The sequence below is a fragment of the Myotis nattereri genome (genome assembly GCF_964212035.1).
Source record: "Myotis nattereri genome assembly, chromosome: 2".
Taxonomy (NCBI): Eukaryota; Metazoa; Chordata; class Mammalia; order Chiroptera; family Vespertilionidae; genus Myotis; species Myotis nattereri.
The window spans coordinates 115,896,078-115,919,706 of NC_138076.1; the positions used below are offsets into that span (position 1 = coordinate 115,896,078).

The window sequence follows — 23,629 nt, forward strand, 5'->3', positions numbered from 1 at the left end:
AGCAAACTACCAGATACAGAGTTCAAAACAATGACTATAAGGATGCTCAAGGACCTCAGTGAGAACTTCAAAGAACTTAGTGAGAACTTCAAGGAACTTAGTGAGGAACATCAATGACATAAAAAAGGACCAATCAGAAATGAAGGATACACTAACGGAAATGAAGAATAATTTACAGGGAATCAACAGTAGAGGGCATCAAGAATCGAATCAGCAATTTGGAATACAAGGAAACAAAAAACACCCAATCAGAACAGCAAAAAGAAAAAAGAATCCAAAAATATGAAGATAGTGTAAGGAGCCTCTGGGACAACTTCAAGTGTACCAATATTTGTGTCATGGGGGTGCTGGAAGAGATTGAAAACCTATTTGAAAAAATAATTACAGAAAACTTCCCTGACCTGGTGAAAGAAATAGATATGTAAGTCCAGGAAGTGCAGAGAGTCCCAAACAACCGGAACCCAAAGGGGTCCACACTAAGATACATCATAAGTAAAATGCCAAAGGTTAAAGACAAAGAGAGAATCTTAAATGTAGCAAGAGAAAAGCAGTTAGTTACCTATAAGAGAGCACCCATACAACTAACTGATTTCTCAACAGAAACTTTGCAGGCCAGAAGGGAGTGGCAAGAAATACTCAAAGTGATGGGAAAAATAGGACCTACAACCAAGATTATTCTATCTTGCAAAGCTATCATTTAGAAATGAAGGTCAGATAAAGAGCTTCACAGATAAGAAATAGCTAAAGGAGTTCATCACCACTAAACCAATCTTACATGAAATGTTAAAGGGTCTTCTTTAAGAAAATAAAAAAAGATAAAAAGTATGATCAATAAAATGGCAGTAAATACATTTCTATCAACAACTGAATCTAAAAATCGAAGAACAAAATAAACTGATTAATAAAATAGAATCAAAAGCACGGAAACCTGGAACAGACTGATGAATCTCAGAGGGAAGAGGAGAAGGGAGGGGTGGAAAGAGATTAACCAAAGAACTTACATGCATATATGTATTATCCATGGACACAGACAATAGAGTGGTTAACACCTGGTGTGAGGTGGGATCCAGGTGAAGGGGGGCAAAGGAGGAATAGAAAGGGGGAACATCTTTAGTACTCTCAACAATAAAAATTTTTAAAAATATATTCACAATGGGTAAACAGAGGACTGCCTTGTAATAGAAGTTGCTGTAAATTAAAGTATACATGTACATTTAGGGATATTGCTACCATTCAAACAATACTTTCAAATATTAGAAAAAAGACTGATTCCTGCAAAAAATGTAAACATCCTATATAATAAAACCCTAATATGCAAATCGACCAAACGGCAGAACGACCAGTCACTATGATGCACAGTGACCACCAGGGGGCAGACGCTCAATGCAGGAGCTGCCCCCCTGGTGATCAGTGCACTCCCACAGGGGGAGCACTGCTCAGCCAGAAGCCAGGCTGATGGCTGGCACGGCTGCCTCAGAGGCAGTGCTAAGGTGCAGCGAGCCCGGCTTCAAGCACAGTGGTGGTGGCAGGAGCCTCTCCTGCCACCATGGCAGTGCTAAGGACCCCTCGGGGGACATCCCCCGAGGCACCTCAGACTGCGAGAGGGCGCAGGCCAGTCTTGAGGGGAACCCTCCCTCCCCCGTGTACGAATGTTGTGCAACAGGCCTCTAGTATCAAATAATCAGTCAACACCAAAAACAGAATAATTAAGATTTTTTTTTTAAACTGGAAAGAAGTACAATGAATCAGTGGTTCTCAACTGGGGGCAATTTTGCCCACCCTACGGGACATTGGCAATGTCTGGAGATATTTTTGGTAACACTACTGCAGTAGGGGGTTGCTATTAGCATCTAGTGCAGCCGCGGGCAAACTACGGCCCGCGGGTCAGATTCGGCCCGTTTGAAATGAATAAAACTAAAAAAAAAAAAAAAAGACCGTACCTTTTTATGTAATGATGTTTACTTTGAATTTATATTAGTTCACATAAACACTCCATCCATGCTTTTGTTCCGGCCCTCCGGTCCAGTTTAAGAACCCATTGTGGCCCTCGAGTCAAAAAGTTTGCCCACCCCTGATCTAGTGGCTAGAGGCCAGGGCTGCTGCTGAACATCCTGCAATGCACAGGATGGCCCCTATGAAAATAACTATTTAGCCCAAACGTCAACAGGACTGATGTTGAGAAACCCAGCTATAAATTATAGCCAACAGTCATTTCACAGGTGGTATTACTAAAATAAACTTGAACAACTACAGCTATGTTCATCTATAGAAAAAGTCATACCACATCCCCTTCAACAAAATTATGTGTCTACAGATGACATGGCAAAAGGAAAAAAAAAATGACCACACTATATGACCAGATTTTTAATGTGAAACAGCCATGTAACCACAGATTTCTTCTTGTAACTGTCAGAAAGCAGTGAAAAGTAAACAGAAGAAACATATTTTTATTTATAATGAGTCCTTAATGGAATCACAATGCAAAAGATACTGTCATGTGACTCAAGTCTTTCTCCCTCCTTAGTTTCTTTCAGTATGCATTTAAGAAAATCTTAAAATATTAAAAATCATGGTAAAGAATACAATGTTTCTTTCCTGTCCCCAAACAAGAAAATGAACCATATCTTTCCTTTCCTAACTATATAAGTTAATTAATTAAAAGACGTCTCAAAATGTTACTTTGAAACAACTTATCCTTTAGTAAACATGTTCAGAATATAATTAAAATATTTTGGTTCTTTGCAATATTATTGAAAAACGGCAAAAAAAAAAGAGAGAGAAAATATTCCCCGTTTAAGTAAAAGCTACCTGAAAATTTATTTTGAAGACTCGTTCCTTAAGTAACATAGAATCCTACACCTTTAACAAAAGAATTTGTTTAGGAAAATAATTTCATAATTATACAGAGTCATATTAGACTGTGAGGGAGTCATTACATGATACTCAGAAAACATAAAAATTAAGGGGAAAAGACTTATAATAAATGGAAAATGCAGCATGATATAAAATGAAAACAATGCAAAGGGAAACCAAATAAACCAAAACAAAACACCAAGGCTGGAAAGAAATAACGGTTGTGTTTTGCAAGGTGAAGCTACGGTGATTATTTTACAATTTACTGAATTTTCCAAATCATCTCTACTCAGAAGCATTATATTTTTAAATGAAAAAAAAAAAATGTTAATTGGATAAAACTTCTATCATGTTCTCAGTTATTTAAATTTCAGCTATCTACCTGAGTCTCTCACACCATTTTTCATCTCAGTCTATACACTTAATACATTATCTCCTAACTTGGTTACAGACTGACCTCATTTCTTTTAAAAATGCAATAGGGTCATTAAGTGGAATGACTACAGGGATAAATTTGCGTGTATTTTAAAATACAATCTACTCTCCCACAGAGCAAAAGCATTTGTCAACATACAGCTTGCTTGCATCTTTTCCTTACCCCATTTTCTCTTTGTGAAATAGGCATCAGCATTGGGGTCATTAAAGTGTCTGCTCATCATAGTTTCTCCTCCAGCATGGAAATCATATGCAAACACAAGAGCTTAAAATAAAACACAAACATTCTTTACTGCAATCTGGCTTCAAACAGTGAGGCTCACAAGCAGAAAAACAATTACAAATTACTCACAAGGCTCTGCAAATGCTTTAGTGGTAAATACCTCACGCAAGGTTACAATATTTGAGTGCTGAATTTTTTTCCACATATCAACCAACACCATGCATTTTGTGTTAACAAGACGAAAACCTAAAAAAGAAAATTTTTATTAAACTGTCAATGACATCTCCCCTTAGTCCATCAGAAATGGGGAGAAAAATAAACATGCTATACATTACTATAAGTTACTAACTGCCAAATGAAATAAAAAATTACTCGTTATCTTTTAAATTAATATATTAAATAAATAAACGTATTCAGGAATGTTTGAATAATCTTAGCCTCACTAAAATGCTTCTAAGAGAGGATAATTTATCTTCCTTACCATGGATCCTCCGAAGGCAATATGGCAGATCGTCTTTGCTATTCACAGCTTTATAGCAAGATGTAATGTAGCCAAAATTACTTGATTTCTGTATTCTGTTGGGTGGCGGCAGTGGTTCTAGAGGGAAGAGGCTATGATAGCTGTCGACTTCTGCAGGGAATGCTAGAGTAATTCATAGGAAAACAGATGACAACTTGCAGACATTCATAAATCTCTCAGAGTGATAAAGAAGAAATCAAACCTACTTTAAATAACTACTAACAAAGTAGTATAAAAACATACTTTGAACATTTATAATTCCATAAAACTGGTTTCATTATCAATAAAAATAGTCATTATAAAACAACACAGAACTAAATTTATACACTCAAAATATTTCTTTTATAGCATAATACAACAAATATCAGAAACAACTTGTGTTATCACTTATAAATAATAAACATTTCTGATTCTAATGCTGAATAAAAATCAAGGTAGATTTTGTTTTTTTAAACATGTATTTTTGTACTAAATATATTTAGACAGTGGCGTTAAGCTATGAATTCTTATTTTTAAAGCATAAAGAAATTCAAAAGTAAGATTAAATTGAAGAGTGTATCTATGTAGTATATTTGTGTGTATATGGCAATCTTTTCAAAATTCTCCAACTGTTCAGTAGAATAGCATAGTTTTAATCCCTAGCAAAATATAAAAGAAAACTAAAACAACTTTATCACCATGCCTGCCACATTCCTCAAAGAAAGAAAAATGATGTTTAAAGATATATAATGTACTAGAGGCCCAGTACACGAAATTTGTGCACGGGGGTAGGGGGAGGGAATCCCCCTCAGCACAGCCTGCACCCTCTCCAATCCGGGACCCCTCGGGGGATGTCCAACTGCAGTCAGACATCCCTCTCACAATCCAGGACCGCTGGCTCCTAACTGCTCACCTGCCTGCCTGTCTGATAGCCCCTAATTACACCCCCTGCCAGTCTGCTCACCCCTAACTGCCTCTGCCTGCCGGCCTGATCGTCACTTACTGCCCTCCCGCAGGCCTGGTTGCCCCTAACTGCGCCCCCTGCCAGCCTGGTCGCCCCCAACTTCTCCTCTTGCCGGCCGGGTCGCCCCTTACTGCACCCCCTGCCGGCCTGGTCACCCCCAACTGCTGCCCTCCCGCAGGCCTGGTCGCCCCAAACTGCCCACCCCCCAACCGGCCTGGTCACCCCTTACTGTCCCCCCTGCCAGCCTGGTCGCCCCCAACTGTCCCCCTCTGCTAGACTGGTCGCCTATTACTACCCCCCGCTGCTGGCTTGGTCGCCCCCAACTGCTCCCCCTGTTGGCCTGGTCACCACCAACTGCCCCCCTCTGCCAGCCTGGTTGCGCTTAACTGCCCGCCGCCCCCCGCCAGCCTGGTTGCCCCTTTCTGCCCCCCGCCGGCCTGGTCATCCCCAACTGTCTCCCGGACGGCCTGGTCACCCCACACAGCCTGCTGTTCAGTCATTTGGTCGTCCCTCACTAACCCCCCTGCCAGCCTGGTCGCCCCACGCAGCCTACTGTTCGGTAGTCCATCCAGTTGTTTCGGTCGTGACGGCCCCTTGCTTTTTATATATTAGGATTGGAATTTGCTTGTGATACTGTTAGGCATTCAAAATGATTTATCTTGAATTCCATTTGTTGTTTCTTACAAAGACTAAAAAAATGAACATGTAAATGTACTCAGTGGCTGGCTTCCCTATAGAGTTTATGCAATTTATTTTCCCTTCTTATTGCTCCCTATTGTCTAGAACAAACATGTGTCAGTTTTACAATCCAAAAAGACAAATAGTTTTTAATGCTTCAAATACAATCAACTATATTTTTCAACTGGACAGCTTCCATTGGTGAAATGTCTTGAATGACTTAGGAATGCTCGCCATATCTCAACTGAAAAGCAGACGAGTGAACATGCAGAATATCAGAGAAAAACATCTAATAAGGAACACACCAAAACTTTCGCAATGGTAGTCACTGAGTGGATTCTCTCCTCTCTTTTACACTATTCTGTATTTGCCAAACTTTTTACAACAAACATATTGAACACTATGTTGAAACATGACAATAAATCTCATTTTAAAAATCTCGCAAACAAAAATAACTAATAATGTTTTACCTATGACTGTTAAGAAATCCAGGTGAAACGCTATTAAGAAAACTCTAATTCCAGAAGACAGGTTCAAAAGGACCATCTGCCTTTGCCAAATACACTCATTAACTCTTAGTTCTTGAAACAATTCTATGAAATAGAATTCCCTATTTCATAAATAAGGACAACAAGGATTATCCCTCTAGGGAGGGAGTAGGGAAGCAAACGCAGGACTCTGATTCTGAAGTCTTGTGCTCTTAAATCCTACATGGCATTTTGGCCATAGTGCAAAACATCGATTCAATGTAACTTTCAAACCAAGGTCAAGTGGCAAGTTCTGCTGAAATAAAGGCAGTAGAAGGAAAAGTATATATACAAGTGAACATAGCTGTAACTTTCGCCCATTTATTATTTAGTTGAATGATCAGTGTAATTTCCACAAATGATAAATAAATTTTGTTTTCTAGCTATTTCATAAGGAATTAACATCAAGTTAGTAAAGATGTATTGAATATCTACTATGTATTAGTGAACCCATATTAATGAAATATGGGTTCTTATCAAGTGGCTTAAAGAATGATATAAAATATAAGGCAAAATAGCTATTAAAAACATGCAATTCATCATGGCACTGGTTCTTTACTTTAGCACCCTTCAGAATCTTGTAAAAACCATTTGCTGGGCCCCATGCCCAGTTTTTGACTCAATAGGTCAACAACAGGGCCCAAGAATTTACAATCCTAACAAGCTTCCAGATGATAATGAAAGGATACTGTGGTTGTCAAGGGACCACACTTTGAGAACTATTATGCATGGAAACACAAAGGGAGTCATTCCCATGGATATTAGGAAAGATCTTACAGCTGATTTGGCATGTTTACTACAAACCAATGAGCTAAAACAAATGGAAAGAGTGTTTTATGCTAAGGTAGTAAATGAAACAACAACAAAAAACAAGGTATGAATGTATGCAGGTGTCCACGATGGTGAAATACTATGTGTGGGAGAAAGGGGGAGGTACCACAGAGGAGGTGCAGAGTGAACATAAACCTGAGAGATATTTATGTTGGAATTACATCAGAGGGAAATTTAAATGCTATACTAAGGACTTGAAATTTACTATGCCGAGCAGTGGTACTCTTGGCATCAGTGTGACAAAGGGATTGTTTGAGGGACACTATCAACTAAAAAATCTTATGCTTCTACTTAACTCCTTCATCCCTGTGTCTGCTTTCAAGGTAGTCAAGCTGAATCCCAAATAGTGCAAAAGAAAAAAACGGTGCTTCAGTGGAAAAATATGAATTATTTAAAGGGTATCCCTGCTTCCAGTGTCTGATTTAGATTCTATGGAAGATATGTTACACCTCTGTAAGGTATAGATAACTAGTAGCACTGCAAAATAATTCTTGTCTACAGACATGTGTATTCTGTTCTGTCTGGTGGAGGTTCAAATGTCTTCCCTCCTCTCCCTTGAAAAAGCCAGTTTGCACATTCATTTAATTATTCTTGATCTATAATATGTCTTATAACATGTGACTGGCTCTCTCATGACTTAAAGAAAATCTTTAATACATGCTTATTTTTAAATCTGTACATCATGACTACTTTTTTTTTTCAGGAAGTAATCTTTTAACATTTCCCAGCCTACCCTGAAATCATCATATGTGGCCTAATATTAATCTTAAAAACTGAAAGTTTCCACTAATAGATAGAAATACTCATCATAGTTCTGTTCTTCATTTGCAGCTCAATTTAACAAATGCACAAAATTAAGTATGAATAAAGGAAATAGGGTTGCCTTAATCACTGTTAGGCATCAAAAAAATCAAAGTAAAGAAAATCAACTTGGCCGAAACCGGTTTGGCTCAGTGGATAGAGCGTCAGCCTGCGGACTGAAGGGTCCCGGGTTCGATTCCGGTCAAGGGCATGTGCCAGGGTTGTGGGCACATCCCCAGTGGGAGATGCGCAGGAGGCGGCTGATCGATGTTTCTCTCTCATTGATGTTTCTGACTCTCTATCTCTCTCCCTTCCTCTCTGTAAAAAATCAATAAAAATATATTTAAAAAAAAGAAAAAAAAGAAAATCAACTTGGAAGTTTAGAGCTACATTCTTTATTTTATCCTCAATTTTTAGTCTGGGGCCCATTTCCATCAAATAATATTTTAAAATTTTAGTTTCTTTCCTTTGTTCAACCCTACTAGCCCTCAAAGAACATATAGGATGATAAGTTGGATCTAAGATACTGAGATTCACTACAGCAAACCTATGGCAGAGTTTCTGAACCTCAGCACTGATATACTGGACCAGATCATTCTCTGTTGTCAGGTACTGTTCTGTGCACTGTAAGGTGTTCAACAGTATCCCTAAACTCAACCACTTGTAGCCCTTCAAAAATGTTCCAGACACTGCCAAATGACCCATGAGGGATAAAATCATTCTTGTTTGAGAATCACTGATCTATAGGAAATAATTACTTCAGAGTTGAGAAGTACTAATTTGATGGAAGTATGATGTATGGAATGGAAACAGAGCAGAAAAAGGGCAGCATGAACAAATATTAGTAAATAAGTGAACATGAGACAAAGGTTAATAGTAAATATGAAACATGAAGACAACCAGAATTAGAGCAGTGATAGACAAACCCACTTTTTAAACCTAGGTGCACAGAACTGAATTAACCATAATCTTTAGTTTGTGACATTCAAATTGCTGGTTCATGTCTATGCATGGTCTGCTGTTATTAATCTATAATAATAAAAGGGTAATATGCTAATTAGACCGAACATCCTTCCAGGCGTCATTCCGACATTCTTCTAGACAAAGCCAGGGCTGGAGGGAAGCAGCCTGGGTCCCAGGTGCCTGCCAGTGGCCGCAGCAAAGCCCAGGTCCTGGATGCTGGAGGGAGGCCAGTGCCGGCAGCCGGGGGAAGGCAGGCCTAATCTTGCACAAATTTTCATGCATCAGGCCTCTAGTTCTTAATATAATAAGTATCTACAAACATGGCACACAGAAAAAAAGCATAGACCTTGACTTTAATTTACATCTAAATGATTATCTCTACCAACCTTCGCATTCCTTCTCTTCCTCTTTCTTCCTTTTTTATAGTTTTTTAAAAATATATATGTTTTACTGATTATAGAGTGGAAGGAAGAATAGAGAAATAGAAACATCGATAAGAGAGAAACATCTAGCCGAAACCGGTTTGGCTCAGTGGATAGAGCGTCGGCCTGCGAACTGAGGGGTCCCAGGTTCGATTCCGGTCAAGGGCATGTACCTGGGTTGCGGGCACATCCTCAATGGGAGATGTGCAGGAGGCAGCTGATCGATGTTTCTCTCCCATCGATGTTTCTAACTCTCTATCTCTCTCCCTTCCTCTCTGTAAAAAATCAATAAAACATATTAAAAAAAAAAAAGAGAGAGAAACATCTATGAGCCGCTTCGAGCACGCCCCCTACTGGGAATCAAGCCTGCAACCCAGGCATGTGCCCCAACCAGGAACAGAACCAGTGACCTCCTGGTTCATGGGTCTGTCTCAACCACTGAGCCACACTAACCAGGCCCCTTTTTTATTACACCTTTATGTATTCCTCACAAGTTTATTATGTATGCATGTATACGTTTATACATGTATATGATACACACATGTACTTACATAAATGCAAGTACACAAACACACTTTAGTTAACTTTATAAAAAGCTATCATACTGTATATAATCTCTTGCAACTCACATTTTTTACTTAATATTACATTACAAGGATTCTTCTGGACTGGCCAAGTGGCTCAGTTGGAGTGTTGTTCCATGCACCAAAAGGGTACATACCTAGGCTGTGGGTTTGATCCCCCATCGCGGTGAGTATGGAAGGCAACCAACTGATGTTTCACTCTCACATTGCTGTTCCTCTTTCCTGCCTTCCTGTCTCCTCTCCCTTCCTCCTTCCCTCTTTCTCTAAAAATTAGTAAAAGCATATCTTTGGGTGAAGATTAAAAAACACACACATTTGCCCAGCTGGTGTGGCTCAGAGGTTGAAAGTCGACCCAGGAACCAAGAGGTCACTGGTTTGATTTCCAGTCAGGGCACATGCCCAGCTTGTGGGCTCGATCTCCAGTAGGGGGTGTGCAGGAGGCAGCCAATCAATGATTCTCTCTCATCATTGATGTTTCTATCTCTCTGCCTCTTCCTTCCTCTCTCTCTCTAAAAATCAATAAAGGAAAAAAAAAAAAAAACCACCCACATTGTTCTGTACTGCTGCATGTCAGCATACTTTCTTCATTTTAACTGCTGTATAATATTCTACTGTCTGACACTATCACAGTTAATTCACCCCTTGTCCTTCAGATGGGCATTTGAATTAATCAAGGTTTCTGCTACTGTGAGCAGCAATGTTATGGATACTTTATACATTTTCTGGTTGAAAATGTATAGAGGTGCTCCTATATCTAGGAGCAGAATAGCTGGATCTTAAGTGACAGATATTCAACTTTCGTTTCCCAAAGTGGTAACAAGTTTACATTACACTACCAATAGCAATGTACTGAAGGACCTATGGATCCAAATCCTCATACTTTATCTGATCAGACTTCAAAACGGTATTTTATTTGTATTTACCTAATCATCAGTGATGTTCAGTATCTGTTCTTATATTCTTCAGTCATGAATTTCTACTTTCTTGAATTGCCTATTTCTATCATTTGGTCATTGATTTTATTGGATTATTTAGGCTCTTACTGATTTGTGTGTTCTTTATATTCTTTGTCAATTGTGTAATATACGTTCTTCCAAGGCTGTTTTTTTATTGTTGTTGTTAATCCTCTCTAGAGGATATTTCTTCCACTGATTTTAGGGAGAGTGGAAAGGAGGAGGGAGAAACACTGATGTGAGAGCCACATCAATCAGTTGCCTCCTGCACATACCCCAACTCCCATGGGGAACCTGCAACTCTTGGAGTTGATTTTTTTATGAGATTTGAGGTAATCCAATTTTATCTTTTACCATGAGACAACCATTTTTGCCTTCCTTTCCCCACTTAAATGTCACCTCTATCATAGAATGGGCCTGGACTCTCCCCAGTCTGTTTCATTAATCGATTTGTCAAACCCAGTGCCATTACCATATTGTTGGTTACCACAATGGCAAACCAAGCCTCCCCTCCCCCAATACACCCAGATTCCTAATCATAATCTTCAAAGTGTCTTGGCCCTTTTCTCTTTGATGAATGTTATCATATGGTATGAAAAGATCTATTATGCTGTAATATAATAGATAGATAGATAGATAGATAGATAGATAGATAGATAGATACCAACTTTGATTAGAATTTGGAACTTTCAACACCTACTCTCCCTTCAAAGTCCAGGGAGGGAGAAGGGGGTTGGAGATTGAGTTATTACCAATAGCCAAAGATTTAACCAATCATTCCCACAAAATAAAATTTTCTTTAAAAACTCCTAAATAGCAAGATTCAGAGAGCTTACAAGTTGGTGAATACACTGAAGTGCTGGAAGAATGGCACACTCAGAGAGGGCATGGCAGTTCCCCACTCCACCTCTACAAATACCTTGCCCTATACATCTCTTCCACTCAGCTTGTTCTGAGGGGGGTGGTGAAAATGCCCCACATTTATAGTTGGCCAGACAGAAGTGTAGGTAGCGTGGGTACCCCATTTCACCTGGAATGATTTTGTGGGACTGAGCCCTAACAATTAAATTGTTAGGACACAAATTAGATATCGGAAGTATTTTGAGTTTAAAAACCTCTTAAGCTTTTTTTAAAAAAAATTACTGATTTATAGAGAGAGAAAGGGAGAGGACAGAGATATAAGCATTGATGAGAGAAACATCGATCAGCTGCCTTCTGCATGCCCCTTAACCAGGGACTGAGCCTGCAACCTGGGCATGTGCCCTGACCAGGAATCTTGGTGCATGAGTTGACACTCAACACTGAGCCACACAGCCGGGCAAGTTTGTATTCTTTGACTGGTATTATGTCCAATCTATGGATCGCTTTAGAAAAATTGACATCTAAGTCATTTTGTATTTCTACTCATGAATAAAGTATTTCATAACTTGATTTACTTATCTTATTTAATACATCTTCATAAATCTCCCCCAATGAGAACTTACACACCTTTGATTGTATTTACTCATAGGAACTGATATTCTAAAATCCTTGCAAATAGCATTTTATCTTGTAGTTATATTTTGAAGTTAGTGGCTACAAGTCTATAGAAATGCAACTGACATGTATTAATCTTATATACAGCTATTTTCTAAACTCTATTATAATTTTCAAATTACATCTAATGCATCATCATATGATTTACATATGACTGGAGTCATAAAGACTGGAATAATCCTATTTATTTTTCTTTTTCCCTTTTACCCTCACTAGGGCCTCAAAGACAATGCTAAATAATTAAAGAAAATCCTTACGTGAACCACTTCAAAGGTTATGACAGGTAAGTTCCTTGCCCATCTAAACTGGAAAGATCAGTCTTAAGACATAACAGCTAGACACATTCCTTTTAATTCTCTAGCAGTCAAGAAGACCCATAGTCAAGACTCAATCCTTGGTAACAACCAGGTATTTCAAGATTATCTCTGTGGCCAATGTATTCATACTGCACTATTTGTAAAGTTTTTTTAAACCATACCATATTTAATCTTGCTATAAACAGAATACGCTACGGAAAGAGATTTTAATGGCTCTCTTAGAAATACTGTGATACAGTCAGAAAAACCTAGGTTTAAATCCTGACTCAGCCAGCCAATTACTAGCCACTGGTCTTAAAGGCAAGTTACTGAACATGCCTGTCAACTTCAATTTTTCTCATATGTAAAATGGAGATTATAGCCCTGGCCAGTGTGGCTTAGTTGGTTGGGCGTCGTCCCATGTACCAAAATGGTGCCAGTTCAATTTCCGATCAGGGCACATGCCCAGGTGCAGGCTCAATCCCTGGTAGGGGGCATGCAGGAGGCAGCCGATCAATGTTATGCTCTCACACTGATGTGTTTCTCTCTCTTCTCTCCCCCCGCCCTCTCCACCCCCCCTCCCTAAAAATCAATATACTATTCAAAAAACATGTTTTAATAGAGATAATATTAGTATCTATGTCACAGCATTTTTATAAGAAAAAGCATTTAATCATCACACTGCCTAGCATACTGTAGTCTCAATAATAAACACCTTTCCCCTCTGCTTAAGAGCCTATACTTTATCAAATATCAAAAGACAATAATATACAGTAAGGTAAATCACCATGAATTCTAATCTTTTTTTGTGAGCTAGAATACTGTCACATGTAGAATCAATTTAAATAAACTAGATGATCTGTGATATGCTGGAATACTTCTTAAGTGGATTTGAAATAAATCCTATATAATAAAAGGCTAATATGCAAATCAACTGAAGGGCAGAACGATGGGTTGCTATGACGTGCACTGACCACCAGGGGGCCAACACTTAACGCAGGAACTGCCCTCTGGTGGTCAGTGCACTCCCACAGGGGGAGCACCACTTAGCCATCACAGCTGGCGAGCGCAGCAGTGATGGCGGGAACCTCTCCTGCCTCTGCGACAGCGCTAAGGATGTCTGACTGATAGCTTAGGCCTGTTTCCTGAGGCCTAAGCCACCAGTCGGACATCACCCGAGGGCTCCCAGACTGCAAGACGGCGCTGGGCTGAGGGACCCCCCTCTACCCGCCCCCCACGCGCCCCCCTGCCCCCCGTGCACAAATTTTGTGCATGGGGCCTCTAATATATTCATAAAATAGTAATTAGGTAGTAAGACATACAAACATGTAGGACTATATGAGAATTATAATATTCTTTAAAAGGAAGAATGAATCCACTTTACCTGGCATATCTGCTTGATCAATTTGAGCCATTGTTATTAAATGTCTGTTAATGAGCTCCTAAAAAAAGAAAACAAGTATATTTACATCTAAACAAAGTTTCTGAAATCTGGATTTTCTACTATAACTAAATAACACAAGTAATAAAATTTTTGGTATGTGTGCTTTTTAATATTGATATCATGAAATAACATTTCCAATAATGTCATAAAAATTCTAGTCCTAGATATACCAGCCCCTATTAAGGTTGAGTTCCAGTAACTATGCTATAACTCAAAGCATATAACTATATCAGTAGCTGAAAACTCAAGTCCTATGCTAAGCTTGTCAATAATTCACTCTATGAACATCATACAGGTACAACATACTTCTATGAAACAAAAATATTTTTGAGAATATAAGTGTAAAATGAAATTCAACATATCAAATAATACCTAACTGTCTAACAAAAAATTATTTTATAAAACCTACTTTATAGAAAGGATTGAGCTCTCTTAATGTGAGATTTTATTCTGGGTCATCCTATCTAGTCTGAACCTATAAATATTAGCCAAACATTGTCTCAAGGTTAGAAACAATTTAAATAATTTATTTATATATTTCTGAGAGACCTCTGAATGCAGAGGATATGACGTGCAGAAGGTGACTCATTTAAATAGCTATTCTATGTTTTACTCTATGAACATAATAATTAACTGTTTTTTTATTGAAAAACAGCTTTCCTTAAATGTCACTTAGAACTCATAAATTCTAAATTCTCTCTATCTGGTTTAGTACAGCAAATTTGATTAAATAACATGATTTCAAAACAGCTCTATTGTTTCTTCAGTTCTTTGCTAAAAGCACACTAGATATCAAGCATCCCTACTAGGAATTCTGAATGCGTACCTGTCGGAGCTCATCGGCCATGAAGAATGAAGGTGCATTTGCTTTTGGTTGCATATAAGCAACATGAGGTGCAGTTGGAGGATAAATATGATAGTTTGGAAAAACCTAAAAAGGTAGGGAGGAAGAAAATGTATCAATTTTTCTCAATTGATAAGGTTTATTATCATTGTTTTGATAAAGTTTTCATCTTTAAATGACAGTGATAAATTGATATATTTTAAATCTTTAAATGATAGTGAATTAAATACCTCAGAGAATAACTTATCAGTACATTTTCTGAGTTAATTTAAAAAGTCACCTTATCTTATCTTATATAATAAAGAGCTAATATGCTAATTAGACTGAACAGCAGAAGGACCATCCAGATGACCTTTCAGACAACTGTCCGGACGACCTTCCAGGACCAAGCCGGGGCTGCGAGGGCCGAGGCAGCCAGGGCTTTTCGTGCATCAGGCCTCTATTATATAATAATCAACTTGAAAACTCTAATGAGAAACATTGCTTCATATATGGTAAAATTTAAGCTCCAATGGTAGGCAAAAGTAGCTCTTTGAATGAAATGTTACAAAAGTATTTTGTACGTATTTTTAAAAGCAATTGGAAGAAAGGAAGGAAGCAGATATTAAAGGTGATAGGGCACAGTCAGATAATGAAGTAACACTGCCCTGGTGGCCCAAGGAACTGCCTGATTATGGGCTTTTTGTGGCCAACCTAAACAAAGTGTTACCTAAATACTTGTTAAACACTTCAAACTGCAAAAGCAAAGAAGAAAAATTTACTAACAGAAGGGTGCAACAGTGCACATATATTCCAAGCAAACTACAATAGAGTTACTAAATCTGCTTTCAGGTTCCCCTCTTTCATTCTTCCAAATGGACTCTCCCCACCACCCTGCTTTTTTCTCTTTTTCCTCTGCCTCTCCTTCCCTTCACTGGTCCATGAAGCAAAAATCAATAGATATTCTAAAATTGCTTTTGCTTTATTCTTTCATTTTAAAAGTTGAAACAAACATCGTTGTCTCTTAAAAATTAATTCAGCTGATTTCTGTTCCTCTCAGATAATTATTGTTAGGGATCTCAACCAGGAAGTGATTTGTAATACTTATAAGGTTTCCTTTAACCAGTATCTACAGAGAGAAAACTCCTTTTTTCTGCCTTGGTTTTCTTACATCAGCTAGCATAGTTTGGCTTAACTATCTCAGGTTTACCGTGAGCATATTTTTAAAAGTAATTTGAAGAATATAAACAATAAAAATGTGCCATATATAATCTCTACAAAACCAAGTGAGACAGTTTTGTGACAAAAGAACCTCTTTATAAATTAAACTTCTTTCTACAAATACAATAATAAAATATAATAAAAATGTAAATAATTATAAAATATAATAAACCCCAAAAAGGTAAAACAGTAATGGAATTCTTACTTGAAAGAACCAAGGAAAGTCTCTACTCTACCTCAATTATTTGACCTTCTGTTCGGCAAGCTGTTCTGTGATAATTTTTGAAAGATCTCTGACCAAAAACAAAACAAAATAAAAACTATTAGCTATTTCATTATTTCTTTAAAAAGCATTTTGCATGATTTACAAGTACTTCTATAAATGTTTTCACATTTATTTCTCATAAGATGGTTAGGTGTTATTATCCCAATGTACAACTGGGGAAACAATCTCAGTGGTACTAAGATTCAAGAGTCACAAAACAATGGCAGAAATGGGACTCTTATAAGTAACAAAAAAAATCTATTGTCTTTCTACTCAAATTGGGTTTTAGTAAAATGTTAAATTTAATCAAAATAGAGCATTAATTTAATATGTAGGATCAAAATCTGCCTGCTTACTAAATTCCAACTGTACTTTTCTTTTTTAATCCTCACCTGAGGGTATTTTTTCTATTGATTTTCAGAGATTGTAGGAGGTGGGGAAAGTGGGGGGAGAGAGGGAGAAAGAGTGGGAGATAGGGAGGGAGGGAGGGAAGGAGAGGAGGGAGAGCAAGGGAGGGAGGGAGAGGGAGGGAGGGAGGGAGGGAGGGAGGGAGGGAGGGAGGGAGGGAGAGAGAGAGAGAGAGAGAGAGAGAGAGAGAGAGAGAGATGAGAGAGTACCATCGATTGGTTGTCTCCTGCATGCACCCCAACCAGGGCTAGGGATTGAACCTACAATCCAGGTATGTGTCCTTGACCAGGAATGGAAACGGAGACCCTCCAGTCAGTGTGTAGGCTGACGCTCTAACCAATTAGCATACTGGTCAGGGCTACTTTTCATCTAAACTTCTCATCTATGAACATGTCAAATGTCAGTTTTCATATTTTAATGGAATTTGGCTTTTTTACTCATGAGCTCTTCATTGCTATTTTTTTTTGGGGGGGGGGGAGGTAGAGGGGGTAGAGGAAGGAAAAGGCTTGGGTGTGCTCCCATGAGGGAGAGCATCACTACTTATTTTTCTATAGTTAAAAAAATAATTTTTGAACAGGAACAAAATAATGAAGCTAAAAAGGTACAATCTGCCCTGACTGGCATGGCTCAGTTGGTTGAGAGTCATCCCATGCACTGAGAGGTCACCAGTTCAATTTCCAGTCAGGGCACATGCCCAGGTTGTGGACTCAATTCTAGGTGTGGGGCCATGCAGGAGGCAGCTTACGAATGTTTCTCTCTCTCATTGATGTTTCCCTCTCTCTTGTACTCCCTTCCTCTATCCCCCCAAAATCAATAAAAACCTATTTTTTAAAAAACTTAATTGGTCTCACAATGTAAAAGTGATCCTATTTCCCTTAATAACAACAACAACAAAAGTACAATTTATGGAACATTACAATGCATCCTTTCTCCCCTCCCCCTCCTTCTACTGAGAGTCCTTTGTCAGTTCTTTCCTAGTCCATAATCAGGGCTCCCTAAGCCTCCCCAATCCTTAACTATGACCCATATAGGAGGCTTCTTTTCTCTGTGTTGACACTCCACTATCCAGAGGTCTAGCAATTAAATTGCTGCCTCACATAAGGCAAGAGTTTCATCATCAGTTTGCTTTCAATAAGTACTGATTTAAAAAATCATCATTCTCTAGCTTCTTAAGAGGGGTAAAACTACCTATAAACAAATGTCAGCAACCATCAACTCTAACTAGCAGAAGTACTAGGTAACCCTACAAACAAAGCATGCCATAAACTACTAAACTAGAGCTTGAAAATTAATTTTTAATTAAAATCAGATTTGTCCAAAACTAGAGTTCTTATTAATACAAAAACAGTTTACTTTGAAAAGATATTAGAATTACTATCTAAGTTAGAAAATTAAATACTTCTTCACATCAAAATAAAACATGCAAGAGGAAACCTCCTCATGAACCTCATCAATTAGAAGGAACTATCACTTCCCTTTAATGCAGACATACCATTCCAGTCAAAGGGGCTGGAGCTGTGTCTGTATAGAAATATGTCGTCCCGCCGACAGTTTCCTTTTGAATCAGCTGACCAGAGGACGGTGTCTGAGAAACAGGATTATTAACAGGTGTAGAGGCACTAGAAGGCACCATGTAATTTGCTGGATTTGGAGTGTGACTTCTTCTTCTGGGAGCAGGAGAAGTATGTGGAGTGATCTTGGGGGAATGAAGAGGGGAAGACCCAGCAGACAATGACATTCCTGAAGAAGAAGAAAAAACATTTCTTAGGGAGCAAAAATTGGGTTTTAGAAGAAAAACCCTGGGAAATAAAATGCAAACATTCATTTGGAAGAAACATCATGTTCAGCAAATTCTTTAAGTGCAATGATAAAAGATGTAATTTTATCTTGTTTTGATTAGAGAAAGCTATGATTAAAGCAAATGTAAAGAAGTTTGCTTTCAAATATAGATATTTCCAAATAAATTAGGAATTTTATTGCAATAATAGTCTCCTCCATATCAAAGTTTACATGAGAAATTTCAACAGTAATTTAATAAATTTCACCAATAATTTAATAAATAAATTTAATGAAAAATGAAACTGGGATGCTTTATAAAATTATGCTTTCTCTAAAAACTTTCATAGAAGGCATAATTCCTTTTTTGTTAAAATGGATATTAACAACAGAAATAGCACATTCCCCTAAAATATTACAGTATTAAAAATAATCAAGCTATTTAATAAGATGTACTAGATTTCTTTTGGCCAAATATAATTAACAGAATAGCTGCTGTTTTGATTATGTCTTTTGTCTTTAACTCTAAATAGGCATACAGTAGAACTGAAATTTTCTGCAAATGTATACTTTTTTAAAATTATACCAATTCACTATGTTCTAGGGAATGTTTTACCTAAACTCAACTAGTAAGAAATCATTATATGCAGAGCATATATGAATGAATCTGTTGTGAAGAAATGGAAAGGACAATCGTCTTTACCCTTCAGATTTCAAGCTAGCTGAGAAAACAAGACCAAGTCACATGTAAAAGACATAAAATGACTTACAAAAACACTCAAATATAAATTAGTATACAGCAAATTACATGCATAAATGCAGATGGATGCAAATTAATGTAAACCAGATAAAGTTAAAGTCTTAATACAAGTGATCAGTGCTGAGCAGAGATTCAAAAGAGTTTTCTAGAGCCCGGCCAGCATGATTCAGTGGTTGAGCATCGAACAATGAACCAGGAGGTCACAGTTTGATTCCTGGTCAGGGCACATGCCCAGGTGGGGCATGCAGGAAGCAGCCAATCAATGATTCTCTCTCATCATTGATGTTTCTCTCTCTCCCCCTTTCCTTCCTCTCTAAAATCAATAAAAATGTATTTAAAAAAGAAAAAAAAAAGTTTCTAAGGCTACAATATACTTCCTGAAAAAAAAAAATTACTTATCCAGGAACTGTTTTCTGGCTCCTTGGGAAATTACTAAAATCTTTCACCTTTAAAGTAATGTGCATCTGCCCCAGCTGTTTTGGATCAGTGGATAGTGCTGGCCTGTGCACTGAAAGTTCCCGGGTTCGATTACGGTCAAGGGCACATGCCTGGGTTGCAGGATCGATTCCCAGAGTGGGTGTGCAGGAGGCAGCTGATCAATGATTCTATCTCATCATTGATGCTTCTATCTCTCTCTCCCTCTCCCTTCCTCTCTGAAATCAATAAAAATATATTTAAAGTAATGTACATCTCACAAATCAAAAACAAAAAAGTTACCAAAATGCCTCCAGTCACATAACTAGGAATAACAGGGATGTAAATTTTAATTTCTAAGAATTAGCAAGACACCAACACTGTTTTTTGAAAAAAATGTAGGTGAATAAAATGTTTGGTGAGAACTGAGATAATACTTATTTTATAACTGTTTCTCTACTTTGTGAGCAACTAAGTAGGTAGATAGGTCAGTTACAAGCACCACAGTACAAATCAGAACTAAGATAAAGTGAGGTTTTATTTGACCAAGGACTTATGCAAAGTCAACAGCAAAGCCTGGCCTTAAACCCAAGTCTCCACACTCTCAACTTAATACTCCTACTACTATAACACAATGTCTACTGTACTGACATTAAAATAGGCCGAAATTCTCAAGTGGTCATTAAATGTATCTAAGAGAAACTTTAAAAATCTAAAATCCCGTTTAAAAATTAAAAAAAAGAAAATAAGGAAGTCAAGCTAATATATTAAGATATGTCTAATTTTTTAAAAAATTGTTCCAGAATTCTGTTTTTCTAACTCTATATTATACACTTAATTTCAGGTTAATCCATACAGCAAAAATTGGGAGGATCATTAAACTATTTTCAAAGGATAAATATCTCCACTTAATACAAAATACATTTCGATAGTTTTCCTAAAACTAGTCTCTAAGCCAGGGGTGGGCAAACTTTTTGATTCGAGGGCCACAATGGGTTCTTAAACTGGACCAGAGGGCCAGAACAAAAGCATGGATGGAGTGTTTGTGTGAACTAATATAAATTCAAAGTAAACATCATTACATAAAAGGGTACGGTCTTTTTTTTTTTTTTTAGTTTTATTCATTTCAAATGGGCGGATCCGGCCCGCAGGTCGTAGTTTGCCCACGGCTGCTCTAAGCCATTCCAAGACAAAGGACTAAGTTACCAAAGAAGAGTAAACATACTACCTTTAAATTAAATAACAGCAACAAATATAGTTACCAATTCTTAAGCACTTTACATGTGTCGGGAACTAATAAAAGTGCTTCACGTGTATTAGTCTATTTCATCCTCACAACAACCCTGTGAAGTAAGTATATCACATTCACCTCACAGAAGTGGAAACTAACTTAAAAATATTTTTAAACTTATTGTAAGGATAAATATAGGTTATTAAACAAAAGAATCAATATTCAAACTCAGGTCAATTTGATTCCTAAGACTGTGCTTTTAGATAACATCCTCTATAGTTACCCAATTCCAATAAAAATTATGAACAATAAAATGGCAATAAGTACGTATCTATCAACAACTGACTCTTATATTCGGTAAATGTAACTACCTGAGCTATGTGGGGAGAGGAAGGTGTAGCATGGAGTAAAGGGACAGATTCTGACATCAAAGTGTGAGACAACAGTGGAATCTCTCTTTAAGATTAAATACCTGGAAATAGTTACCAAGAAAATCTGAGGCCAGTTAAGGCAATTCATGTATAGTAGAATGTATAGGCTGTAGGTAACAAGCTTTCACTCAAAAAATTTTAATTTTTAAAAGCAAGGACCTACAACCAAGATTACACTATCCAGCAAAGCTATCACTTAAAAACGAAGGACATATAAAGAGCTTCCCAGACAAGAAAAAGCTAAAGGATTTCATCAAAACTAAACCAGTATTTCACGGATTATTAAAAGGTATTCTTTGAGAAAAAGAAAAGATAAAAATATGAATAAAATGGCAATAAATACATAACTATCAACAATTTAATTTAAAATTCAAAATAAACGAACAAGCAGCAAAGAAGTAGACTAACAGATACAAAGATTTTAACAGTTGCCAGATGGGAAGGGGGTTGGAGAAATGGGTGAATAGGTGAAGGGATTTAGAAGTACAAACAAGTAGTTAAAGAACAATCATGAGGGTGTAAAGTACAGCATAGAGAATATAGTCAATAACACTCTAATAACTATGTATGGTGTCAGATGGGTATGAGCTTTCTCGGGATGATCACTTAGTAAGTTTTAGAATGTCTAATCATGGGATATACACCTGAAACTAATATAATATTGTATGGAAAAATAAACAATAATCCTAAACATTTTTAATTTTGTGGCTATTCTAACACAAAATTGCAAGACTGAAATTTGAGTTCATATATCTGAGCTGAAGCAGGCTGGAGTTAAATACATTCAAAACAAAACATGTAAAATACTAACTATCACTACCCACAAAGGTAACAGGAAATTTAAACTGTATAGGAAGCTAGAAATGAAATGAAATTTTACATTACAGAAAAATTAAATCTAGTCACAAAAGGCACAGCTTTGTACCACCAGAATACAAACATGTTAAGGAACTGAGTAAAATATGCATACATGTTCTTGGAGAAAGGTACTCGGTACTCTCAGAATAACATTTTGATGATGTCATATATAAAAATTGCACTATAATTTCTTAGTGAATATGCAAACTGAGATAGTTAAGTCATGTATGAAAAATTAATAGCTTTAAAACATTTTAAAAATTCTTCTAAGAAGTATGCAATTCAAATAAAAGCAAGGAACATACAGAAATGTTCACTGGAGAAATTAACAAGAGTAATTAAAGAAAATGAGTTTTAAAAATTTCAAGTCTAACTTATGGAGGCAAAAGTGTCAATGTTTTTGGATAACATGACTTTTGCCTATACCTGACACTCCCCCCCGCAAACAAACATAAAAGCTTTATAAATGGCATAATCCATTACAGTAAATATTTATAATACTAATACAGGGTGGGACAAAAGTTTACAGTTGTGCATTAATGAAAGTTTATCCTTGTATTATTAATTATTTATTACTAGAGGCCCAGTGCAGGAAGTTCGTGTACTCGGGGGGTGGGGGGGAAATCCTTCAGCCCAGATTGCTTAAGGGTACAGGCCAGGCTGAGGGACCCCACCAGTGCACAATTGGGGCCAGGGAGGGATGCAGGAGGTTGGCCAGCTGGGGAGGGATCATGGGAGGGCTCCAGAACATGCCGGCCCACCCAATCAGCTACACTCCAGAAGGAAGCTAACCTACCGGTCGGAGCGTCTGCCCCCTGGTGGTCAGTGCACGTAATAGTGACTGGTCGACCTGTTGACTATCTGCCCCCTAGTGGTCAGTGCATGTAATAGTGACTGGTTGACCTGTTAACTGTCTGCCCCCTAGTGGTCAGTGCACATCATAGTGATAAGTTGAGCGGCCTTAGCATAGCATTAGTATATTATGCTTTGATTGGTTGAATGGCCAACCTGACAACTGGAAACTTATCATATTAGGCTTTTATTATATAGGACTAGAGGCCCGGTGCACAAAAATTTGTGCAATCGGGGGGGAAAGGGGGTTCCTCAATCAGGCCTGTGCCCTCTCGCATTCTGGGACCCCTCAGGGGATGACCACCTGCTGGCTTAGGCCCACTCCCCAGGGGATTGGGCCTATGATGGCAAACAGACATCCCTCTGGCAGCCCGGCAGCCCTCAGGAGATGTCCACTTGCCAGCGGGGAGCAGGCTTAAGCTGCAGTCGGACATCTTTAGCGCTGCTGAGGAGACAGGAGAGGTGCCCACCACCACCGCTGTACTGGCAGCCGTCAGCCTGGCTTGTGGCTGAGCAGAGCTCCCCATGTGAGAGCGCCTTGACCACCAGAGGGCAGCTCCTGCATTGAGCGTCTGCCCCTG

General features: G+C 38.0%; 1 protein-coding gene across 3 annotated transcripts in view; it reads right to left on the minus strand.

Moving 5' to 3' along the window:
* The window catches only part of PAN3 (poly(A) specific ribonuclease subunit PAN3), a gene marked incomplete at its 5' end in the record, with an annotated part of 164,007 nt that overhangs the window by 23,541 nt on the left and 116,837 nt on the right, over nucleotides 1-23,629 (minus strand). For 2 of the 3 annotated variants that reach the window (XM_081083617.1, XM_081083618.1), the window contains 6 exons: nucleotides 3,452-3,553; nucleotides 3,641-3,757; nucleotides 3,993-4,154; nucleotides 13,950-14,007; nucleotides 14,836-14,940; nucleotides 18,219-18,466. In XM_081083617.1, coding sequence (XP_080939743.1) covers nucleotides 3,452-3,553; nucleotides 3,641-3,757; nucleotides 3,993-4,154; nucleotides 13,950-14,007; nucleotides 14,836-14,940; nucleotides 18,219-18,466 — 792 coding nt within the window. Of the gene's footprint in view, nucleotides 1-3,451; nucleotides 3,554-3,640; nucleotides 3,758-3,992; nucleotides 4,155-13,949; nucleotides 14,008-14,835; nucleotides 14,941-16,289; nucleotides 16,347-18,218; nucleotides 18,467-23,629 lie in introns of all 3 variants that reach the window. The other variant, XM_081083616.1, reaches the window with a different exon arrangement.